The sequence below is a fragment of the Pantherophis guttatus genome, chromosome 10, assembly GCF_059756535.1.
Source record: "Pantherophis guttatus breed Tessera chromosome 10, ASM5975653v1, whole genome shotgun sequence".
Lineage (NCBI taxonomy): Eukaryota > Metazoa > Chordata > Lepidosauria > Squamata > Colubridae > Pantherophis > Pantherophis guttatus.
In genome coordinates this window covers 20474755-20498239 of record NC_142072.1, presented here as the reverse complement: position 1 = coordinate 20498239, position 23485 = coordinate 20474755, and the positions used below count along the sequence as shown (strand labels likewise).

The 23485-nt window shown below is 44.6% G+C and overlaps 1 protein-coding gene across 3 annotated transcripts in view; it reads right to left on the bottom strand.

Annotated features, from left to right (window-relative positions):
- The window catches only part of LOC117663335 (protein argonaute-1), an 81027-nt gene extending 63755 nt beyond the window's left edge, over positions 1–17272 (bottom strand). Inside the window, exon 1 of one of the 3 annotated variants that reach the window (XM_034413422.3) lies at positions 17052–17272. In XM_034413422.3, coding sequence (XP_034269313.1) covers positions 17052–17076 — 25 coding nt within the window. In that variant the 5' untranslated portion in view covers positions 17077–17272. The remainder of the gene's footprint in view (positions 1–17051) is intronic. The other 2 variants (XM_034413421.3, XM_087876085.1) reach the window with 2 other exon arrangements.
- Between the last annotated feature and the right edge of the window lie 6213 nt (positions 17273–23485).

Genomic DNA, 23485 nt, shown 5'->3' with positions numbered 1-23485 from the left:
TCCTGAAACTAGTGTAGGAAGAAATACCCTTCTGGGTTCAGCTCCAAGTGGGGAAAAAGACACTGGAAACATGGAGACTGCTTGGAAAGATGGTTTAATAGTGGACAGGATCACATGGCTTGAGTTCCTGAACAGAAAAGGGCAGATACAGCGAGTTTTTCGAGTTTTATGCTCTCTCTGGCTTTGAACTTCCTGGGGCCCAGAAAGAGTATCCTGATTGGTTGTCAGACTCTCAGGGGGTGGGGGTCTTAGCTAGCCTTGCTGGCTGATGTAATCTTCCCAGGTGCCATGTGGTGAGTTTCTGTTGCTAGATGGGTCCTATTGTGTTGCAGATGATGGTCCATTGACAAAGATTGAGTTTCTGCCTCTGGCCCCTTGACAAAAGATGAGGGCAGGAAGATGGGAGCTGCTTCGTCCTTAAAACATGCTTCTCCATTTCTCATCCAGGGAAACCTAATATTCAGCCTTTTTAATATTTCCCAAAATATTTCATTCCTCTAGGAAAGGGGTGGGTGCTAACTTCTTACACTAGAGAATGCAGGAATGTTGTTCAAAATGATCATTTTATTTGGGGGAGGGGGAGGAAAGGCCAACTGCAAATGGGGGAGCATTTCTCTTTATTTAAGTAACACCCCCACCCCCAAATATACAGTAACACGACGGTGGCCATCAAAAGCAGCTTTTCCCACTATCAGCGGTGTATTGAAAGGAAACCAAACAAAAACACAGGTGAAATGATTAAAAAACTGAACAACTGTTCAGCTCAAGGAGATGTGGATTGGGATGACTGCTGGAAGAATGAGGCAAGGGAAACGAAGTAGCTGAAATTTCAGGTAAATCTCAGCCAGCCAGGCACTTTGGAAAGAGGATGAGAAGTATTCGGATGTTTTTAAAATATCTCTCATTTTCCCCCTGTCCTGTACCAGGGTGGATTTGATTTAAATCGAGTTGATTTAAATCACAATTTAAATCATGATTTAAATCACTAGTAAAAAGGCTTGATTTAAATCAACTCGATTCAAATCATAATTTTTAAAGAGCAACTGTCATCTCTGCTACTCCTTTGACCCACTGTTGACTCACTGATAGTCCCAGTGTTGCAGAATATACAGCCTCCTGCTACATAACTAAGCTCCATTTCATGCTGAATAAACTAAATTATTTATGTATCTTAAATAGAAAACTATCTTACGATAGATTTTTACCCCAAAAGTTTTTTATTAAAATAAATTCAATAAAAATCAAAAAAATCCGATTTAAATAAAAAAAATCCGATTTAAATTTTTTAAAAAATCTGATTTTTTTTATTTTTTTTAAAAAAATCATTGATTTTTATCCACCCTGGTCCTGACCAGCATGGTTTCCAGGGAGGACAGCTGGCAGCCTCTGAGAAATGAACTCACAAAGCATGAATGGAAATTGCACTTTGGGGCACCCGCTCAGCAATGGGCATTTGGAAGTCCACTGTCTAGGATACCCAGGGCAAAATATAGCTCCCAAGTCTAGTACTGTAGCTATTAATAGCCTTATCCTCCGTGGGGATTTCTTTCCTTCTACGCTGGATCAAATAATCTCCCCGAGAAGTTAAGAGTTTTTTAATGCGAAACTCACTCACTTCTTTTCCTAAGCAGGAATCTAAAGTCGGCTTTCGAAGCCCTCGGCAACTCCCTAGCCAAGCCGTCTTTCAAACGTGCTTCACTTCTGCTGGATTACAGGTCCCATGCTCATCAGCCAGGACGTTCCGAGTGATGGAAGGGGTAGTACAAACACGGGGGGAATGCTGCTTTAAAAGGAGAGAAACCACCTTTTTGATCCTTGGAAGAAGGGGTGTTTGCAGGCTATGATCGAAAATGTCTATAGCAGCCCAACGATGTGTTTGGAACATGGCTTTGTTTTTAGATGCGTCGTGGAGCTTTGTAGCTGCCATTGTGGCTGCCATCTTGACTTTTTTGACCATATCCTGCAGAGAGCCCCTAACTTGGAAAGCAAATATAATGTGACAGTGTCTAAAGTCTGCTTATGAATCTGATTTCTAGGAATCCGTTTGGAAAAGTTCTAGTTCATGAGAGGACGATTAGAAATATATCTAATGTCATCTGCCTTCTGGTGCATTTTCTGAAATCACCATTTTTGGAGGATCAAATCTACAGTCAATCAGTTCGTCTTTGGACCAGCATATTTATAAGATCAGTTTCCCATATGAAGCAGTCTGCCATATGGCTAGTCTAGAGAAAAGAAGGACTAGGGGGGTGACATTTATTTATTTATTTATTAGTTCGATTTATATGCCGCCCTTCTCCGGAGACTCAGGGCGGCTTACAATGCATTAAGCAATAGCCTTCATACTTTTGTATATACCTGCTTAGTAGGGCTTTCGGGCCTCCCCTAAGCGGTGTTCTTTTTCATACAAAGTCAGCTTATTGCCCCCACAATCCGGGTCCTCATTTTACCTACCTCGGAAGGATGGAAGGCTGAGTCAACCTTGAGCCTGGTGAGATTTGAACTTGCGGTAATTGCAGGCAGCTGGTGCTACTTAACAGCACTTTAGTCTGCTGCACCACCAAGGCTCACCAAGACATGATAGCAGTGTTCCAGTATTTGAAGGCCAGCCACAAAGAAGGGGGGGTCAGCTTATTTTCCAAAGGACCAGAAGGCAAGACAAGAAACGATGGATGGAAACTAATCAAGGAGAGAAGCAACCTGGAATTAAGTAGAAACTTCTAACGGTGAGAACAATTAACCAGTGATATGGCTTGCCTTCAGAAGTTATGGATGCTCCATCACTGGAGGCTTTTAAGAAGAGACTGGACAGTCACTTGTCTCAACTGGTAGAGGGTCTCCTGCTTGGACTAGAAGACCCCCAACGTCCCTTCCAGCTCTATTCTATTCTAGGTTTTACCTTCAGGGAAAAGCTCTCTCTACACCAGGGTTTCCCAACCGTGGCAATGTTAAGATATGTGGATTTCAATGTCCAGAATTTGCCAGCCAGCATGGCTGTCCACACATCTAACATTGCCAAGGTTGGGAACCCTGCTCTTCACCATCATCAATTTGGAGTATCTAAGGTGAATTTGAATTTTGAGTAATTTGAAGTATCTAAGGACACGGTGGCTCAGTGTCTAAGATGCTGAGCTTGCCGATCGAAAGGTCGGCAGTTCAGCGGTTCGAATCCCTAGTGCCGCGTAACGGGGTGAGCTCCCGTTACTTCTCCCAGCTTCTGCCAACCTAGCAGTTCGAAAGCACGTAAAATGCAAGTAGAAAAATAGGGACCACCTTTGGTGGGAAGGTAACAGCGTTCCGTGCGCCTGTTGGCGTTGAGTCATGCTGGCCACATGACCACGGAGACATCTTCGGACAGGCTAGCTCTTCAGCTGAAACAGAGATGAGCACCGCCCCTCTAGAGTCGGGAACGACTAGCACATATGTGCGAGGGGAATCTTTACTTTTTTAAGCTGAATGCAAGAAAAAGGGTTTTTTTTTGGTTGCTATCTACATCCCTTGGAATTCTTGACCAACGGAGAACAAACTAATTGCTCAATTGGCTTTTCACCAGCAAGCAAAAACTTTTTCATTTCACATCAATTCTGTTCTGCATCCTGAATTTGTGATTTACAGTTTTTTGTTTTTAAGCAATGGGGACGATTTATTTTTGGATGTATTTTGAATTTGTTATAATTTGTTCAAAACTATAAGGTAATATATTATTTGACATTTTGGATATAGGAAATCACAAGAATCTTTATCAATCCAAATATACTAGGGAAAAAGCAAATTGGCCATGAAGAGCAGCTAAAGCAGGTATGATATTGCCAGCAAGTTTGCTCAAACTAAACACAAGCCACAGTTTAAAACAACCTTGATTAATGATTTTGGTTTGTCTCAGAAATCAAGAATTAGGGGTTTTTATTTCCTAAAGGGAAAGGTATCTCCTAGTTCTTTCCATTTTGTGGGGTCCTTGGTGCTCTTTGACCTTGGTTGTTTTCTTGCAGGCATCAGTGCTGATGATGTTACCTAGTTAGGTAATGAAAGGTCTTGCAAGGAAACAACCAAGCTCAGAGAGCATCAAGGACTTCTCATTTCAACCCTGAGCTACAAATATTCTCTTCTATCTTTCCATTTTTTCCAGAATCTTCACCTCTTTAATTTGGGCAGGCTATTAAACCACCAAGGAGCACTGAGGCTAATCTACAAATAAAGCTTCATATAACACACTTTGAGAACCAGCCAGGGTGGATACAAATCAATGATTTTTTTTAAAAAATCAAAAAAATCAGATTTTTTTATTTAAATCGGATTTTTTTGATTTTTATCGAATTTATTATAATAAAAAACTTTTGGGGTAAAAATCTATCGTAAGATAGTTTTCTATTTAAGATACATAAATAATTTAGTTTATTCAGCATGAAATGGAGCTTAGTTATGTAGCATGAGGCTGTATATTCTGCAACACTGGGATTATCGGTGAGTCAACAGCGGGTCAAAGGAGTAGCAGAGATGACAGTTGTTCTTTTAAAATTATGATTTAAATCAAGCCTTTTTACTAGTGATTTAAATCATGATTTAAATTGTGATTTAAATCAACTCGATTTAAATCAAATCCACCCTGGAACCAGCACAATGGATTAGGAAAAGTTCCCACAATCATGGAACTCTGCGGATCAGTAATTCTCTTTTAGCTTCATCACTTAATCTTTGAACCCAAGCCAAAAGATGGAACATTAAAAACTATAAATAAACTACAAACTTGCGAATAATGGTTAGCAAAATTTAAAAAAAGCTATTCACACACTGGGTTAAGCAAGACCTAAGTAAATCATGTTACAACTTAATGAGTTGTGTGAATTCTCCTCTAGAGACCAGAATAAACAACTAAGAACAATTCTTTTTGACAAGAAGTGTCAAAAAGATTCTTTTTTCTTTTTTTTTCTTTTTTTTTGTTTGTTTGTTGTTAAACTAATTCCTGCCCCGGGTGCTTTTTAAATTAGATTCCTTCTTCAAAGCCAATATTCTCATCATCTAAAAATCAAATCAATATTTTTCTCATAGGAAAGTAGAATTCAAACCAAGATTCAATCTTTGCAGAAGGCAAGGCCATCCCTTGAAAAGCCTTTCCTATTCAGTGGTTGGGTTGAGAAGTTAGTAATCGGATCCAAGAAACTCCCATAGTCCTTAGACTAAGAGTCTCCAAACTTGGCAACTTTAAGACTTGAGGACTTCAACTCCCAAAATTGGCCAGCCAGCACTGCACTAGAGGAACAGGTAGCCTTTGGTGACCTTTCCTGGACTGAGATAAGCAGACTTAAGAGTCTGTGCTCTCATAACCCTTCAATGCACTCTATTCTGCTGGGATTTATCATTAAAAAGAGTTCAGGATCCTTACTTGAACCTTTGGCTTCTTCCTAAGATGAATGAAGAGTCAGAAAATGAGATGAACCCACCAACCTACAGCCACAAGCTGGGTCTCACCAGATTGGAAAATATTGGGAGATATCATCTTTTAGGTACCTAGTCAGAAGCTACTAAGGGGTTGGAAGTCTGCAGAGATTCTTAGTCATCCAAGTCATGCTTTTTCAGGAGGCAACTGGACTTTCTGGGTTTTTTTCTTTTCACTTTTCACGTTTCACTTCTCATCCAAGAAGCTCTGACAGGATAGTGGGGAATGGAAGGATTTATATTCCTTGCAGACAGCTGGTCATTTGCATCCTTTTAGAAGTTCATTGAGGCCACTTGGAGGTTTGTCTGTGTCCTCGGGGTCTCCTGAATGGTGCTCCTGGTTCCTGCAGTCTGGAAATCGATTCCTACTCCTACACCATTCAAAGGGTCTTCATCAGAGGCGGGTTTCAGCAGGTTCTGACCAGTTCTGGAGAACCGGTAGCAGAAATTTTGAGTAGTTTGGAGAACCAGTAGTAAAAATTCTGACTGGTCCTGCCCCCCCCCTCTGTTCTCTGCCTCCCGAGTCCCAGCTGATCAGGAAGAAATGGGGATTTTGCAGTAACCTTCCCCTGCCATGCCCACCAAGCCACGTGCACCAAGCCACGCCACACCCACAGAACCGGTAGTAAAAAAATTTGAAACCCACCACTGGTGTTCATCCCAGATTCTACAGCTAAAACGACCTACCAGCTGTCTGCAAGGAATATAAATCTTTCCATTCCCCACTATCCTGTCAGAGCTGAAGAAGCTTCTTGGATGAGAAGTGAGATGTCTTCAAAAGAAAAAACAAGAAACTCCAGTTGCCTCCTGAAAAAAGCACCTTTGGGACAACCATGACCTGAATGACTGAGAATCTCTACAGGCCTTTAGCTACACAATTTGGGATGAAGACCCTTTGAATGGTGTGGGAGTAGGAATGGATTTCCAGGGAAGAAAAAATTGCAGACTACAGGAACCATTTGCACTACTCAGGTGACCCTGAGGACACAGATAAAACTCCAAGGGCTTCAACGACCCTTTAAAAAGATGCAAAGGACCAGCTCTGTCTGCAAGGAATATAAATCCTTCCATTCCCCACCATCCTGTCAGAGCTGAAGAAGCTTCTTGGATGAGAAGCGAAATGTCTTCAAAAGAAAAAAGAAGGAAGTCCAGCTGCCTCCTGAAAAAGCACTTTTGGGACACTAAGGGGTTGTAGACTATCATCAGCACCTTCGCAAAACAACCGGGGTTGGCTCTTTGGGTGGTCCCTAAAACTGAAAGTGATTCTTTCCCAGCTTTGGTCTAGTCCTGTGATGGCGAACCGGTGGCACGCGTGCCACAGGTGGCACGCAGAGTATTCTCTGCGGGCATGCGAGCTGTCGCCCCAGCTCACATGTGTGTGCACCTCCCACTGGCCAGTTGGTTTTTGGCAGGGTGGATAAAAATCAATGATTTTTTAAAAAAAATTTAAAAAATCAGATTTTTTTTATTTAAATCGGATTTTTTTGATTTTTATCGAATTTATTTTAATAAAAAACTTTTGGGGTAAAAATCTATTGTACGATAGTTTTCTATTTAAGATACATAAATAATTTAGTTTATTCAGCATGAAATGGAGCTTAGTTATGTAGCATGAGGCTGTATATTCTGCAACACTGGGACTATCGGGGAGTCAACAGTGGGTCAAAGGAGTAGCCGAGATGCTACTTTAAATTTAAATTATGATTTAAATCGAGTTGATTTAAATCAAGCCTTTTTACTAGTGATTTAAATCATGATTTAAATTGTGATTTAAATCAACTCGATTTAAATCAAATCCACCCTAGTTTTTGGGTCTCTGCCATGCATGCATGGGGGGGCAGGGTGCATGCAGGAGATGCGCGTGCATGCACAGGAAGTGTGGCGCAATGCAAGGTGTGCATGTGCATGCACGGGGATGAGTTGCACATGGGGTTTGCACAAGCATGCATGGGGGATGGGGTGCACATGGGGGGTCATGTGCACATGTGCAAGGGGTGGGGTGCACATGGGTGTGCACGCGCACTGGTGGGGTGCAGGGGGGCACACATGCATTGCATTATGGGCGAGCCAGCACTTTTGGCACTCGGCGCCGAAAAAGTTAGCCATCACTGGTCTAGTCCTTCCCTCCAAGTTTACTAAATCAGCGAACTTCATTCTAATCCTTAAAGCACATTTCTGAGGCAGTAGTGAAAAGCCATCTGTCCTCCAAATGCATTAGAGTTTAAATTCTACTATTTGCAGCTTGCATGATAAATGGAGTGGGAAGCTGTGGGAATTAAATGCCAATGGTCTAGAGATGGCACCACCTCAAGGGAAGCTGGTATGAGCCTCTCCGGCAACACTGTCGGAGATAAAGCAGACTCCCCCGGTCCTGAAATACCATCGTGCTGAGGCAATGCCTTTTTTCTGCCTAGCAAAATCAGCCAAGAGGTAGAAAAGGATCCTGAAGTGTTGGGGAGGCATGAAGCTTCCATGCAACGAACTGGCCTATCCAAATCAGAGGGATCCTTCAGACCTCTTCAAGCCATTCCTCCATCTGGACAGACTTTTGAGGCACCTCGGTTTCAGGGGCTAAGATGCTGAGCCTGTCGATCGAAAGGTCGGCAGTTCAGCGGTTCGAATCCCTAGCGCCGCATAACAGGGTGAGTTCCCGTTACTTTGTCCAAGCTTCTGCCAACCTAGCAGTTCGAAAGCACATAAAAATGCAAGTAGAAAAAATAGGGACCACCTTTGGTGGGAAGGGAACAGTGTTCCGTGCACCTTTGCCGTTGAGTCACACCGGCCACATGACCATGGAGACGTCTTCGGACAACGCTGGCTCTTCGGCTTTGAAACGGAGATGAGCACTGCCCCCTAGAGTCAAGAACGACTAGCACATGTGTGCGAGGGGAACCTTTATCTTTACCTTTAAAGCTGAAAATCAAATCTGAGGCTCTAAATCAGGGGTAACAAACTCAAGGCCCAGGGGCCGGATTCGGCCGTGGGGTACTTGGATCTGGCTTGCGGGGCCGCAAACCACATCTAAGCTCTGTTTTCATCAGCAGAGGGTTGTATGAGGCCATGGCAACCAAAAACAGATATTGGGACCCCGTTTTTGCTGGCAGGGCACTGGGGTCACCACAGGCACCCCCGACACGAGTGACGTCGAGGTGGCCACGTCCACCCCGGCCCCCTGAGGTCGAACACAACCGTGATGGGGCCCTCCACGAAATCAAGTTTGACACACCTGCTCTAAACGGACCCAAATTGTTCCATTGGATCAACAATTCTAATCAAGAGTTTATTCACTTATTAGAATTTACATCCTGAATAGACAAGGTCGTTCCCCAGCTTACAACCATGCCTTTTAACCAACATTCGAAGTTAACAAGAGCGGTGAAAAAAGTGACTTGCAACCCAGTGCTTGTACTTACAACCGCCGCAGACTCCCCACAGTCACATAATCAACATGGCAAATTGGCATGGAACAGGTAGTTCTCCACTTACGACAGTTCACTTAGTGACCCTTCAAAGTTGCAAAAAGGCGTTAGACCATTTTTCACGCGTGCGACCACTGCAGCATCATGTGATCAAAATTCAGATGCTTGGCAACTGGTTCACACTTATGACTGTTGCTGGGCCCCAAGGTCATGTGATCCGCTTTGGTTATCTTTTGACAAGCAAAATCAATGGGGAAATTGGATTCACTTAACCGGGTTAATAATTTATCATCCGCAGCGATTCACTTAACAGCTGTGGCAAGCAAGGTTGTAAAATGGGGCAAAACTCACTTAACAAATGTCTCACTTAACAACAGTAATTTTGAACTCAATTTTGGTCAAGGACTAGCTGTATTGAAGACAAATTGCAGAATTTCGAGGTCAGGTGATCCCTATTTGCAACCTTCCCAGCTGGCTTCCAATAAGCAAAATCAACGGGGGAGGCTGGATTCGCTTAACGACCACTTAATGAATGCAGCGATTCTCTTACCAACCATGCAGAAAAGGCGGTAAAATCAAGCACCTACCAAACACCATGCTCAGCAACAGAAATTCTGGTTCCAATTGTTGTCATAAGTGTACTAAGTGTATTTGTACAACTTAAGGCAGTGTGTATAATGCTCCCACCTTATGACAGGACAGAGGGATTGGTCCAAATTTATCCAGCCGGCTTCAGTACCTTAAGAAGGACTAGAACTTGCAGTGTCTCTGCTTAGAGTCCAGGTTCTTAATCACTAGAAATACAGGTAGTCCTCGACTTACGACCACAATTGAGCCCAAACTTTCTGTTGCTAAGTGAAACATTTGTTAAGTGAGTTTTGCTCCATTTCTTGCCACAGTTGTTAAGTGAATTCCTGCAGTTGTTGAGTTAGTGAATCTGGCTTCCCCACTGACTTTGTCAGAAGGTCACAAATGGTGTTTTACATGATCCTGGGACATTGCACCGGTCATAAATATGAGTCAGTTGCCGAGCATCTGAATTTTGATTGATGTGACCGTAGGTGTCAGCTCCAGAGGCCGTCTTTCTTTTGGATCTTCAGGGCTGCCCACGCTGTGGGAAAACGGGAGGGGGGATTGCATGGAGTTGGTAGAGTTATCTAGCCAGAACAACATTCTTTTCTCTGGGAGTCAAGGACGTTCAGCCTGCACCTGGAGCGGGGTGACTGCGAGGCATCTCCAGTTGGGACGGTGGATTGATAGGACCATGTGATGGACATGTGGGTGCAGGAAGAAGGGACTTTGACTTTCTTTTGGGTGGGGAAAACCCGGGAGCTTTCAGATTCGGGTTTTCCCAGATGTGCCAATATGACATCTCTAATAAAATGGATCTTTGAGGAATTGCTTGCCTTGGAGACTTTCTTGGTTGGGGTGGGTTACTTGGAACTCCGACAGTGGAGATGCTGCAATGGTCGTAAGTGTGAAAAATGGTCATAAGTCACTTTTTTTGACGCCGTTGTAACTTTGAATGGTCACTAAATGAACTGGTTTAAGTCGAGGACTACTTGTGTACCAAACTCACTAACAGTTCCTTTACCTCCAGTTGTTAAACTGCAGACTACATTCTTCTTCCTTGAAAACAAGCATCAAATTGAATGAAGGCAGTGAAGGATCGTCTTAATGAAGAATTTTTTCCTACCAGTCTCTAAAATACATTTTGAAGCATACAGATAGTCCTCGCCTTACAACAGTTCATTTAGTGCCTGTTCAACGTTACAACAGCACTGGGAAAAGTGACTTATGATCGTTTTTCACACTTACGACTGTTGCGGCATCCCCGTGGTTGCATGATCAAAATTCAGCCGTTCGGCAACTGACTCATATTTATGACGGTTGCAATGTCCCAGGGTCATATGATCTCCTTTTGCGACCTTCTGAGAAGCAAAGTCAATGGGGCAGCCAGATTCACTTAACAACCGGGTTACGAACTTAACAACTGCAGCAATTCACTTAACAACTGTGGCAAGAAAGGTCGTAAAATGGGGCAAAACTCACTTAACAAATGTCTCGCTTAGCAACAGAAAGTTTGGGCTCAGTTGTGGTCGTACATAAGTGAGCAAAATTCACTTAACAACGGTCTCGTTTAGCAACTTAGCAAATTTTGGGCTCAACTGTGGTTGTAAGTCGAGGATTATCTATATTTCCCATCCTAGGACAAAATATATCTGAAGAATACTACAGAGAAGATTCTAAGACTTTTAAAAGGTGTTCTGCAAGGAAGCAGTGTTAAATAGTAGTAACATAAGGATAAAAGTTGTGATTGCTGCAAGAAATAATACCTTTTATCATTTCTCTCATTGTTGCGAACCACTCAGAATCTTTGAGAGCCAAGTGGCATACAAGCTTAATAAACTATTATTATACTTAAAAGGTAAAGGTTCCCCTCGCACATATCTGCTAGTCATTCCCGACTGTAGGGGGCGGTACTCGCCTCTGTTTCAAAGCCGAAGAGCTTTGTTCATGGAGCATTCTGGTTTACCCATTTGTTTTTGGAGGCACAGGTCTACCCATTTCTTTTTCGAGCGTGCTGGTCTACCACCACACTGCCTTTTAACACTGATCAGCTGTAGGGCGGCCCTTTGAAGCCCCACCGCAAGAGTTTAAACAGTTTTTTTCCCTCCAGCCGATCAGCTGGGACTCAGGAGGCAGCAAAAAATTGGGGGCGGGGCCAAATAAAAGGTAAGAATAACGCGGGGGGGGGACGGGAGGGCCCAGCTCCCGAACAAAGAGAACAGGTTCGGTGATGTCATATCGTCACCGCTACCGGCTCGGCCGAACCGGGCCAAACCAGGAGGAACCCACCACTGCTGCAAACCTGAAAGAAATGTGGTTCCGTTCCACATTTACCAGGGATTCTCAAACTGTGGTTCAAGGCTGGGTTGTCTCAGGCAAAGTAAGACTGAGGGGAAGGGTTGCTTTAAAATAAAAAGCCTGCCCAGATTTGGACATGCACAGCAGGAGCACTGTCAACCCCACTCCGGGCATTGCTTGCACAAACCCAAATAGACAATTGCAACGCCACAAAGTTTTAGAATGCCTGCAATAGAGAGATTACAATGACATTATTAAAAGTGATGTATTTATTGCTTGCTCCATGCTAATCCCAATGAAGCCATGCATTTACTCCTGAAGGGATGGTACACACATTCATTTTAGGAAGTTGTAATACTGTAAAGATACAGAATGCTACATATATTATTCTTAACCTTCCTGCCTTCCTTGTACCTTGGATAACATCTCCCATCTTCCCTAGCAAGAGTGGGTAGCAGTAACAGGAAATACTGGGTACCGTAATCCAACACTTTTGGGAAGGCATCTGGCCCACAGCTGATCCCAAACCATTGTTGGCTTGAGAATAGTTTATTGCAGTGATGGCTAACCTTTTTGCCATTGCATGCCAAAAGCGGGGGGAGTGCAGGGGGTCGCGCGTGCGCGTGCCCACACCCATAATTCAATGCGCCCCTCCCCCCATGCATGCACCTGCGACACCACCACCCTGCCGCACTCCCCCTGCTTTTGGCACGCAATGGCACGGTGGGCCCGGTAGGCAGATTTTTTCGCCCTCCCCAGGCTCCAGAGGCTTTCTTGGAGCCTGGGGAGGGTGAAAACAGCCTTCCCCACTCCCCTGGAGGCCAGAAATGGCCCGTTTCCTGACTTCCGGTGGGCCCAGAAGGCTAGAAAATCAGCTGGCCGGCATGCGCATGCGTGCTGGAGCTGAGCTAGGGCAATGCTTGCGTGCCCACAGATATGGCTCCACGTGCCACCTGTGGCACGCGTGCCATAGGCTCGCCATCACGGGTTTATTGCATGAGGCATAATCAGTTAGGTTTACAACACGTAAAGTAACAATGGCTAAGCACACACACACAACCCTTTAATCCATGTAACGAAACCATCATATATAATGCAGTAGTACAACGCATGGACCACATTAATCCTAATTCTTAAGGTACCACAATACTATTGTCTGTGCTTGAAATGCAAGACACATTTACATAATTTGCTGAGCAGCTGAAAGCTTTCAAAAGCAGGGCTGTTAAGAGTGGCCTAGTTCACACACACTACACTAAGCGATAAACCAGATTTAGAAACCACAATGGGTGGCATCATTCGCTTCACTTTCACCATGATTTGCTTTCTAAGCCACCACTGGCCAAGCCTCACAAATAGTACTCTAAAGCCAGGGGGGTGTCCAACCTTGGCAGCTTTAAGACTTGTGGACTTCCAACTCCCATAATTGGGGAATTCTGGGAATTGAAGTCCACAAGTCTTAAAGTTGCCAAGACTGGAGACCTTTGCTTTAAACCAGAGGTCTTCAAACTTGGCAGCTTTAAGACTTGTGGACTTCAACTCCCAGAATTCTCCAATTCTGGGAGTTGGAAGTCCACAAGTCTTAAAGCTGCCAAGTTTGAAGACCTCTGCTTTAAGCCATAAATAAGTTTATAAACCTACATTGGCAAAGTTCTCGCAATAGGTTACAACCACCAGAGTTGCCATTACATAGCACATTAAGCCAGAACCAAGCAACTAGTATTATGACCTAGTACAGTGCATCACTCCCACGTTCACCATCCCAATTGGCCTTTAGTAAAGACAAGAAGGTTGAAAAATCACAAAGTCGTTTGCAAGTTTCTCACAAATCTCTCAAAACCACCCCAATATACTCTTAAGAGCCTAAAAACCATAAGTTGAATCACCGACAATTAACCCAAAGGTGCCTTTCGTATGTATATATTTGCCACTTTATAAATCCATTTCATGAATCATATGGAGTAGCTGTGTTGCCTGTAAAACATTATGCTGCAATAAAATAAACCAATGAATCTTTGAATTGCCAAGGAGAAGAAGGAGAAGGAGAGGGAGAAGGAGGAGGAGAGGAAGAGGAAGAGGAAGAGGAAGAGGAAGAGGAAGAGGAAGAGGAAGAGGAAGAGGAAGAAGAAGAAGAAGAAGAAGAAGTACTACTACTACTACTAAATAAGCTCCTTGGATGAGATGTAAAACATTTTCAAAGGAAGTAAAACCAAGGAAGTCCAGTTGCCTTCTGGAAAAGCAGCTGTGGGACAACCTGGATGATTTGAGAATTTCCATACACGTACTGACCATTAAAATCCTTCTTCTGAGAAAGTTTCAAAAAGCACACATGTTCTCATCTTTTCCTCATCAGCTTGGAAATGCCGGGGGCAGAGTTTCTTTAAAGGAAATCTGGAGGACGTTGGTTCCGTTTTGTTTTTTAAAGAGGCGATAAAAAAAAAAAAAGAAATACTACTACAAACCCTGGAGGTCACGGCTTGGGCACACAAAGAAAAAAAAAAAAACACAACCCACTGCCCTCGCCCAGCTCCTGTCCTGTGTCTCTCTCCCCCTTTTTCCTGTCTCCTCTTTAAGTCACAATTACTTTCCATCACAATTTACTTTCTGTTGCATTTACTCACACACACTTTATAATGAGAGTTGCAAACCCCTTTGCTCTTCTTGGGAAGGGGGAAGAGAGATGAAGAGAAGGCAACCCACCCTCAGCTGCCCTTGGCACCCCTAACAGGAACCTTTACCCGTCTGCATACCCCTTTCAGATACGCGTCACAGCTCTGACACAAGTTGGGCATCAAAGCCTCTCTGATATTTCCCCAGCGAACCTCCAAAGGACCACATAGTCCTTTCAAACATCTCCCTTCATCCAGAAAGAGCCTCCAAAGGTGAGTCACACTCTGTCTTCTCACTTATCCACCTTGGTTCTTTCCTTGAAAACTGCTGTCCGCCATGTACCTGCTGATGTTTTGGAAGTAACGATCTCAGGACTTCCCAAACTGATGGGTCTACAAAAGGGGTCTCCAAACTTGGCAACTTTAAGGCTGGTGGACTTTAACTCCCCAGAATTGGGGAATTCTGGGAATTGAAGTCCACAAATCTTAAAAGTTGTGCCAAGGCTGGAGACCTTTGCTTTAAGTCAGAGGTCTTCAAACTTGGCAGCTTTAAGACTTGTGGACTTCCAGAATTCCTCACCCAGCAAATTCTGGGAGTTGAAGTCCACAAGTCTTAAAGTTGCCAAGTTTGGAGACCCCTGGTCTATAGTCTATAGTTTTCAGAGAATTCCAGATAGAGGATGTTAGTTTCAATGAAAGTGGGGCTCCCCACTTACTAGACCAGTGTTTCTCAACCTTGGTAGCTTGAAGATGGGTGGACTTCAACTCCCAGAATCCCCCAGCCAGCGCTGCTGGCTGGGGGATTCTGGGAGTTGAAGTCCACCCATCTTCAAACTACCAAGGTTGAGAAACACTGTACTAGACTGTATATTGATATACTGAATCCCCACAACACACTAAACTGCTGTATGAACGCAAACACAGGCTGCTAAAACCGGGTTAGGAGCTACAGAAGTGGGTTCATCCTCCCCCTTAAGGCATCCCATAATAAATTTCATTCTAGCTTGGAACCTCCCGTGGGTTCTGTTGAATGCCTGGATAGCTCTGCAGACTAAGCACTGTAATTTAACACCAGCTGTCTGCAATTAAAGTAAGTTCGAATCTCGCCAGGCTCAAGGTTGACTCAGCCTTCCATCCTTTCTAAGGTAGGTAAATTGAGGACCCGGTTTGTGGGGGCAATAAGCTGACTTTGTATAAATATACAAAAGAATGAAGGCTATTGCTTAACGCATTGTAAGCCGCCCTGAGTCTCCGGAGAAGGGCGGCATATAAATCAAATTTTTTTTTAAAAAAAAGTCCATTTGGCTTAGGAGCCTGCCTGGTCCTTGTGACCTAGTGGCAAATGGGAGGTGAGATGGGACCTGACATGGCTCACCCAGCGCTGGGGAGTGGGGGGTGGGAGGGCAGCCATGATGTCCCGTGCAAAGAGATGCCTCAGTCTCTGGTGGGATGTGTAAAGAGAATCACAACTCCTTGGGATTCCCCCCTCAAAAACTGGGGAAATCCTCGTTCATTCCACCAACCCAGAAGGACCGATGAGTAACAAGGTGTCCTGTTCAAGGGTTGTTTAATCTCTCCAACACACCTACCAGCCAAGATGACTTCTCCTCATCCGAGCAGTCTGTTCTCTGCACCCCACTCCCACAAATCAGTTGCGGGCCCCATAAACCTTGTCTCCTCGCACACCTGGTACTCAGAGGCACCGCTACACACTCCTCTTCCCCCCCCGCCCCCCACAAATCTGATGCTTCAAGAGTCTCTTCTGCAAAAGGTGACCGCGGCTGAGCCCACCTCTCTCACTTACCCCCAGCCTTTCCACAGAGCTAAAGCGAGTCCCACCCCCAGACCCATTTCTGATTCCTGCTCCCTTCCCCATCTCTTCCATTCTCCCTTCCTTTGCCCTCCCCCCCCCCAATTTTGTCTCTTGCACGCCACTTGTTTTTCAGAGCCCCTCATCCTCCCCCCCAGACCCCCCATCATCTGCAATCTCAGCCAGTCTCAACACCCCCCCCCTAGGGCTTCTTCTCCCCTTCCCCAAATTCAAGTTCGGAGTTTTCCGGGACATCTGCTTCCAACAAGCCCACCCCCCCCACCCTCCCTGCCCCAGAGCATCTTTTTCCCCCACCACCCACCACCCCCTGGCACTCGGCAAGCCCCCCTTTGCAAGATTCACGTGGCCTCCCCTTCCTCTTCGCAGGCCTCCCTTGCCCTCCAGCCCCTTCCCTCCTTAGGCTCGCAGATCCGCTCCCCCAACCCCCCCCCAACCCCCCCACTCCCGGCCAGCCTGGTGGAACTTAAGAGACTCCCACTCCAAACCTGCCTCCCCCCTCCTCACGTCCAGCTCGGGCCTCGCCTCGCCTCCAGCCCCCTCCCAAACGTTGCACACCGGCTCCCCCGAGCCCCCAAACCTCTTTCACCCCAACCCCCACCCCACCCTCCCCTTCCATTGTTCTTCGACCACCCTGGCGCCCTCCGCAACCCTGGCCCTCGCCCCTGGCGCCCCCCAAGCACCCCCCCCCGGGTTCCAAAGCCCAGAAGCCCCCTCCCCTTTGCAAAAGCCCCGCGTGGCTCTTGCTCCTTTGGAGGGCTCCCCCTCATTCCCCCCCCCAATATAATGCACGGGCTCCCGGAGTCGCCCGGACCGATTGCATCCCCCCCACCCCCCCTCCTGGCTGCATGCTGCCCCTCCGAGCTGGCCCTTCCCGGGCTCCTTGCAGGGTACCTGCTCCCGAGGGACCCGCTTCCATCCCATCCACGCGGGCGGCGCCCCGGACCGGGGAGAGGGGAGGAGGGCGCGCGCGAGCCGCCGCCGAAGAGACCCACGTCCAAAGGCGCACCGGGACCTGGGCGCCGCTGCAGCCGCAGCCTCTGCTCGGGACGAGCCCGGGATCCCCGGATTGCGCCTGCGCGGCAGCCCATCCAACCAGCGCCGCCGCAGGCTGGGGAAGAGGGAGGGGAGGGGAGGGGCGGGGGAAGGCGAGAAAGCGGAGCAAAGAGGTAGGAGACGAGGGAAAGTCTCGAAAGAGCCGACAGTTCCGAGGCCGGAGGGAAGGATGCTCCTGGACCCAAGGAGTGCCAGGAGAGAAACCGCGGGTGAAATCCAGCAGGTTCTGACAGGTTCTGGAGAACCGGCAGCGGAAATTTTGAGCAGTTCGGAGAACCGGGGATGGGGATTTTGCAGTATCCTTTCCCCAGGAGTGGGGGAGGGAATGGGGATTTTGCAGTATCCTTTCCCCAGGAATGGAGATTTTGCAGTATCCTTCCCCTGGAGTGGGGAAGGAATGGGGATTTTGCAGTATCCTTTCCCCAGGAATGGAGATTTTGCAGTATCCTTCCCCTGGAGTGGGGAAGGAATGGGGATTTTGCAGTATCCTTTCCCCAGGAATGGAGATTTTGCAGTATCCTTCCCCTGGAGTGGGGTGGGAATGGGGATTTTGCAGTATCCTTCCCCTGCCACACCCACCAAGCCACGCCCACCAAGCCATGCCACGCCCACATAACTGGTAATAAACAAATTTGGATTTCACCACTGAGAGAAACCTCTGCACAAAATGCACAGAACTGGGAACAGATGCATGCAGCCAGCCTCCCTCTGCCCTTCGGGAGGGACCAGCATTGGGGGAAAATGTAGGGAATCGGAAGCCATCGGAAGCCGAAGAAATTAAATTCCTCAAGGCAAGGAAAGAAAACATCCCTAAAATGAGCTTACACAAGGGTTTTTCAACCTCAGCAATTTCATCTCCCAGAATTCCTGGGGAATTCCCAAGGTGGTGGGGAATTCTGGGAAATGGTCTGCCCATCTTAAAGTTGAAAAACACTCTAGGCCAATGATGGCTAACCTTTTTGCCGTCACGTGCCAAAAGCGGGGGGAACGTGGGGGGAGGTCACATGCGTGCATGCCCACACCCATGATTCAATGCGCCCAACCCCCCCCCCGCTTATGCACACACAATCCCCCATGCTCCCCCTGCTTTTGGCCCAGTGGGTCCGGGAGGCCCGTTTTTCACCCTCCCCAGGTTCCAGAGCCATTCTAGGAGCCTGGAGAGGGCAAAAATGGCCTCCCAACCCCGCCAGGAGGCCCTCCGGAGACCGAAAACAGCCTGTTTCCCAACTTCCGGTGGGCCCAGAAGGCCCGAAAATCAGCTGGCGAGCGTGCGCATGCATGCCGGAACTGAGCTAGGGCAACGCTTGCATGCCTACCGATATGGCTCCACATGCCACCTGTGGATTGGTTCTAGGGATTGTGTTGAAGCTAAATGGACTGTTCCCTAGGCATCCCAATAATATGGAGGTTCATACAGTGCTGTGACACAATTTAGGATACAAACAGTTCTCTACTTACAGTCACAACTGGGACCAGAATTTTCATTCCTGACCTTGCATTAAGGAGTTATGTCCAATTTTTTTTTTTCTTTTGCCACAGGTGTTAAATGAATTGCTGCTGTTGTTAAGCGAACCATATTCGTTAAGCAAATCTGGCTTCCCCTCTGACTTTGCTTGTCAGAAGCCAACGGAGAAGGCGATTACATGACTCCAGGGACATTGCAACCCTTGAAAATACATGCTGGTTGCCAAACACCCAGATTTTGATCGAGTGACCATAAGGATGCTGCAATAGTCAAAAGTCCAAGGGCATAAATCACTTTTTTAGTCCCATTACAACTTCAAAGGGTCGCTTGATTGCAAGAGTACCTGTATGCAGATAATAGTTAAAGGAAGATTGTGAGTGTCCTGACATACGGCATTCTTGCATGGTTTGGGAGCAGCTCTGTAGCAGACAAAAAGGCTCTACAGAGAATTATTAAAACTGCCCAGAATATCATTGAGCTCCAGCTACCAGCCCTGGACGACATCTTCGCATCTCGCTGTTTGAGGAAGTTGCACAACATTCTCAGAAACTCTTCCCATCCTGCTTACAATCTTTTTGGACTGTTGCCTTCTGGCAGAAGATACAGAACAATTAAAACTCGGACCATACGTTTTCTGAATAGTTTTTATCCCAGAGGTATAATTGCACTCAACAATGAACTAAAGGGCCACCATCAGTGAGCTGTTGGACAGCATTACTTGGTCTGCTGTGTGGATGTTGGGGGATTTAGGGGGTAGGGAATTTGTGGTGGTGGGGTGTTTGGGGACTGTTATGTGTGTTGGGCCTGGTCTTTGGGTGTTAAGTGAATTTCGTTGTATGGGTATACACGTACAATGACAATAAAGTTATATTATTAAGATACCCAAGAGGGGGATCAAAAAGGAAGTGCTAAACCCTATAGCTTCATTCAACCCTAGGTAGTAAAGGCATTTTTTACCTGTTTTCTACATCTCTAATTTTAATTAATTTTAGTTAATTCTTTGGTTCTTTCAAAGCACAGGTTGGTGGAGGGTAATCCGTTTCAATTTATTCTGATCTGAGTGATCTTGTTTCAAACTCTAATCTTCACTTTTTTTTGCTTTGTTAGACCACACTAGTCCTACTAATGGTTTTGCCCCATGGCATGGATCCTTAGCAGCTGCAACAGGGATCTGGTGCTTTCACCATTTGAGGCAACCAGAGCAGAGATCCATTCCATGGATTTTTCCTTTTTCCCTCTGTTCCTGTTGCCAACAAAGGAATCCACCACCGGTGCCCCTTAGTGGAGATCTGAGGGAAGGACAAGGAAGTCACCCGGGTTTCTTCTGTGTACAGTACCATGCATCTCTTGGAGCGAGTTTCCACATTGGAAACCTTGCTGGCACCTAAGTTTGTTTTGTTTGTTAATCAAATGTGTAGGCTGCCCAACTCTCAGTGACTCTGGGCTAGGTTTAATTATGTAGCTGGTTCAGATTGTTGACAGAATGTTTTTTTGGACGTCTCTATGGTGCTAACTGAAGATTCTAGCTAGCTTGTAAGATCAGGAATGCAATCATGGAGGAAATCATTAAAATCCATCTGTAGAACCAATACAACTAGAAACAAAGATGCTAACCCCTACAACTAAGCCTATCATAGTTGCTGTAAAAGAAGTCCAAAGTCTCTTGGTCATCCTCATCACCTTGAGGTGCACCTCAACTCAAGGGATAAGGTCTTCCAGAGGGAAAGGACTACTGTAACTTTCTTAGTGCCCACAGAGGGTTTGCAGTAGGGGCAAAAAAAAAAAAATCAAGATAGCTGTTGATACCTTGCCTTGTTCTTAATGCTTCAAGGCACACTTTAAAAAGACAGCTTGAACATGCATCAAAGCTACCATTCTGACTTTTGGGGCCCACTTTTAATGGGCCCAGAGGTTGGTGCAAAGTCTTCAATTAAACACTAAGTTAGGTGTTCTGTGCGTAACCCCAATTTACCAGATAAATCACTTGGCTTGCTTCACATTAAGTCACAAGCAGAGTTTAAAATCAAATGTACAAACATGAGGGTGTATTTTAAAATGGGCACCTACATTTCTCCATGTGTTACCTCAACCACTTTAGCCCAGAAATATGGTTGGTCGCACCTCTGAATGGAAGGTTATCCTTTAATCTTTGCATTAAGATTGCGTAGCATAAGTGCCAAAAATGGATGGGTAAAACCAACAGGTGTAGTCGCAAATAAATCTTGGCTGGAGACATCCAAGTTGGGTGAGAATCATACTACTATAGATAATTTTGCATTGTGTAAAGCATTTTGTGTGTTATCAAGCTACTGCAATTTCTCATTATTGGTTTAAAATTTTATATTACTAGAGGGAGGGGCAAAAACTCTTTGTTAAGCACACTTAAAAGACCATGTACTTCCTTCATCATCAGACTGGTTGACTATTTCTATTGATGTTATTATGCATTTTAATTCTTACTCATTTTTATCTAAGGTTTCTCTTGGTTTTATCTTGACCAAGGTAAGTTTTCTCTCTGGAGAGATGTAGTATGTGAATGTAAAATACAAAATAAATTTATTATCCAGTTACATGCACATCATGAACTAAGAGAAGGGATTAGTTCGCTGGCTATTGCGATTGCCTTCCTCAGTAAATTCTGCTTAGAGTTTACTTCAACTGCCAAGGTCACATAGTTGATAACTTATTTAGGTTAGCCATAACAAAAAAAATTATCTGGTGTTACCGTTACATTGATTCAAATGCCATCAAAGTCAAGGTTTCTGTCACAAGTATGTTTACTTTATATTTAGCAACATTCTTTGCTTCTTACCCAATATGTCACTTGGTTCTTAAATATTCTAAATTTCAACTTCTCAATCATCTGGTTTACAGTCAGGCATCCAAATAATATTATTTAAAATTCCATTTCATGCCACTTGTTTCTATCATGAATCTTGTCAGTAGCACACTGGTTTTTGAATAAAAATAAAAGACAAGCTTTTTTTATTGCACACCGAAGAAAAAACATTTGGCAACAAATGCCTTTATTTTTTTGGACACATGAACACAAAATCCCTGCAGGCTAAAAAAAGAAAAAAAAATACATTGCAATTATACACAGCCAGCATATCGCAATGGGGGAGGGAGGCACTGTTTACCTACCCATCCCAGAGTTTCTTTGAAAGAAAAAGTACCTCGTATTGCTATAGACATACATCCAGTCCAATTTAATAAAATACAATTTATAACATTACAAGTCTAACAGTATAGAAACAAACGAACAAAAAAAAGAAAAAAAAAGAAAAATACATCAGTCGAAAATGAACATATGCCGACAAGTTTTACGTACAAGGTCCAGGCCCCAGACATAGAAATATCACGAAAGTGTCAATAGCAAGGTATAAAGAAACCCTTAATTGATATCCACTTATGATCTTTCCTCAATTTGCACAAGGGAAAAAACCTTGCAGTTGAAACAGTATTGATACAATGCCCTCGGAACTCTGTTTTACGAAAATGAAAACAGACGAACTGCCTTGCCATCGAGCAAGAAGGGAAAAAAGGACCCACAGCATTATCAACAAAGGTAGTTTTCTTGGCAGGAGTGGGAAGAACTGATCGGAGGTTTGGGTGACCTGTCGTGAGAAGAGCCACGCCCTTTTCCCCATCACTCAAAGATTCTTGATATTAGGGCTGTAGGAGAAAACGACTTCTCTGGATCAAAGAAACATGGAACATCTTCTGCATCTGATTTTGAAGTCTCCTTGGATGCCCTTCTTAAAATGCCCAGAAGTCACAGAAGTTAAGCAAGACTCTCTGTTACAGAGCAAAAGCTTTTTAGAGCCTCTTTGGAATAAAAGTGCTCAAAAAAAAAAAAAAAAAAAAAAGGCAGAAGACTTACAGAAGGAACTACATTTGATTTTCCTATAAACACCAAGAACTACCGTCCAAATTATTAGCCCATTCCCCTCCAGCCCACAGTTCAAATTTGCTACATTTGAAAATCTCCCATGACATAACAGCAAAAAAAAAAAAAAAAAAAGGAGCCAGCAGGCTTAATATAAACCAAGAGTCTCCAACCAAGTTGAAATTCTTGAAGTTGTAGCCCAAAACAACCAAAGACAACACAGTTGGAGAAGACTGGTCAAAAGGAAAGAAAACAACATTTAAAAACCCCAACCAAACTAAACCCTAAAAAACCTTAAGAACTATAGCTAAAAAATGCACATCTTCCCATTGATTGACACATGCATAACCATTCAGTTCATCCCCAGGGGAAGGGGCAGTCCCAATGAGTCAAAAAGGTCTCCCAAGGATCAACAAGACCTTCCCTTTATTAGTTTGAAGATCTTCATCGCTGTCTGCTTTGATAGAATTTTTCAGCTCTGAAACATACCCAAATGACATCACTGGACCGTTCAGCAACTAAGAGATGACTGAACATTTTTTTGCACAGGAAAATTTTCAACAGAGACAAGAAGGAAGAGGGGGTGGAAATCATGAAAAATTCCAAGAAAGTGCAAAAGTTGGCAAGAAAGTTTTCTCATCAACATTTTTGGGCTGATAAAATTCATTGTGACAATAATTCACTTAAAAAAGAATCCTGCTTAGATATCTCTCTGAAATACAGATGATTTCAAAAGACCAATGTGGGTTGTGGGCTGTAATATGCATGAAAAATACGATCAAAATCTTCTTTTTTTTTTCCTATGATAAGAAATGTTTAAAAAGAACCATTTCATATAGCTTATACACTTTATACAGTCTAGGTTCCTAATAAGCCAATCAGAAAAAAGTATTCCCAGATTCGTTAAGCTTCCTGTCT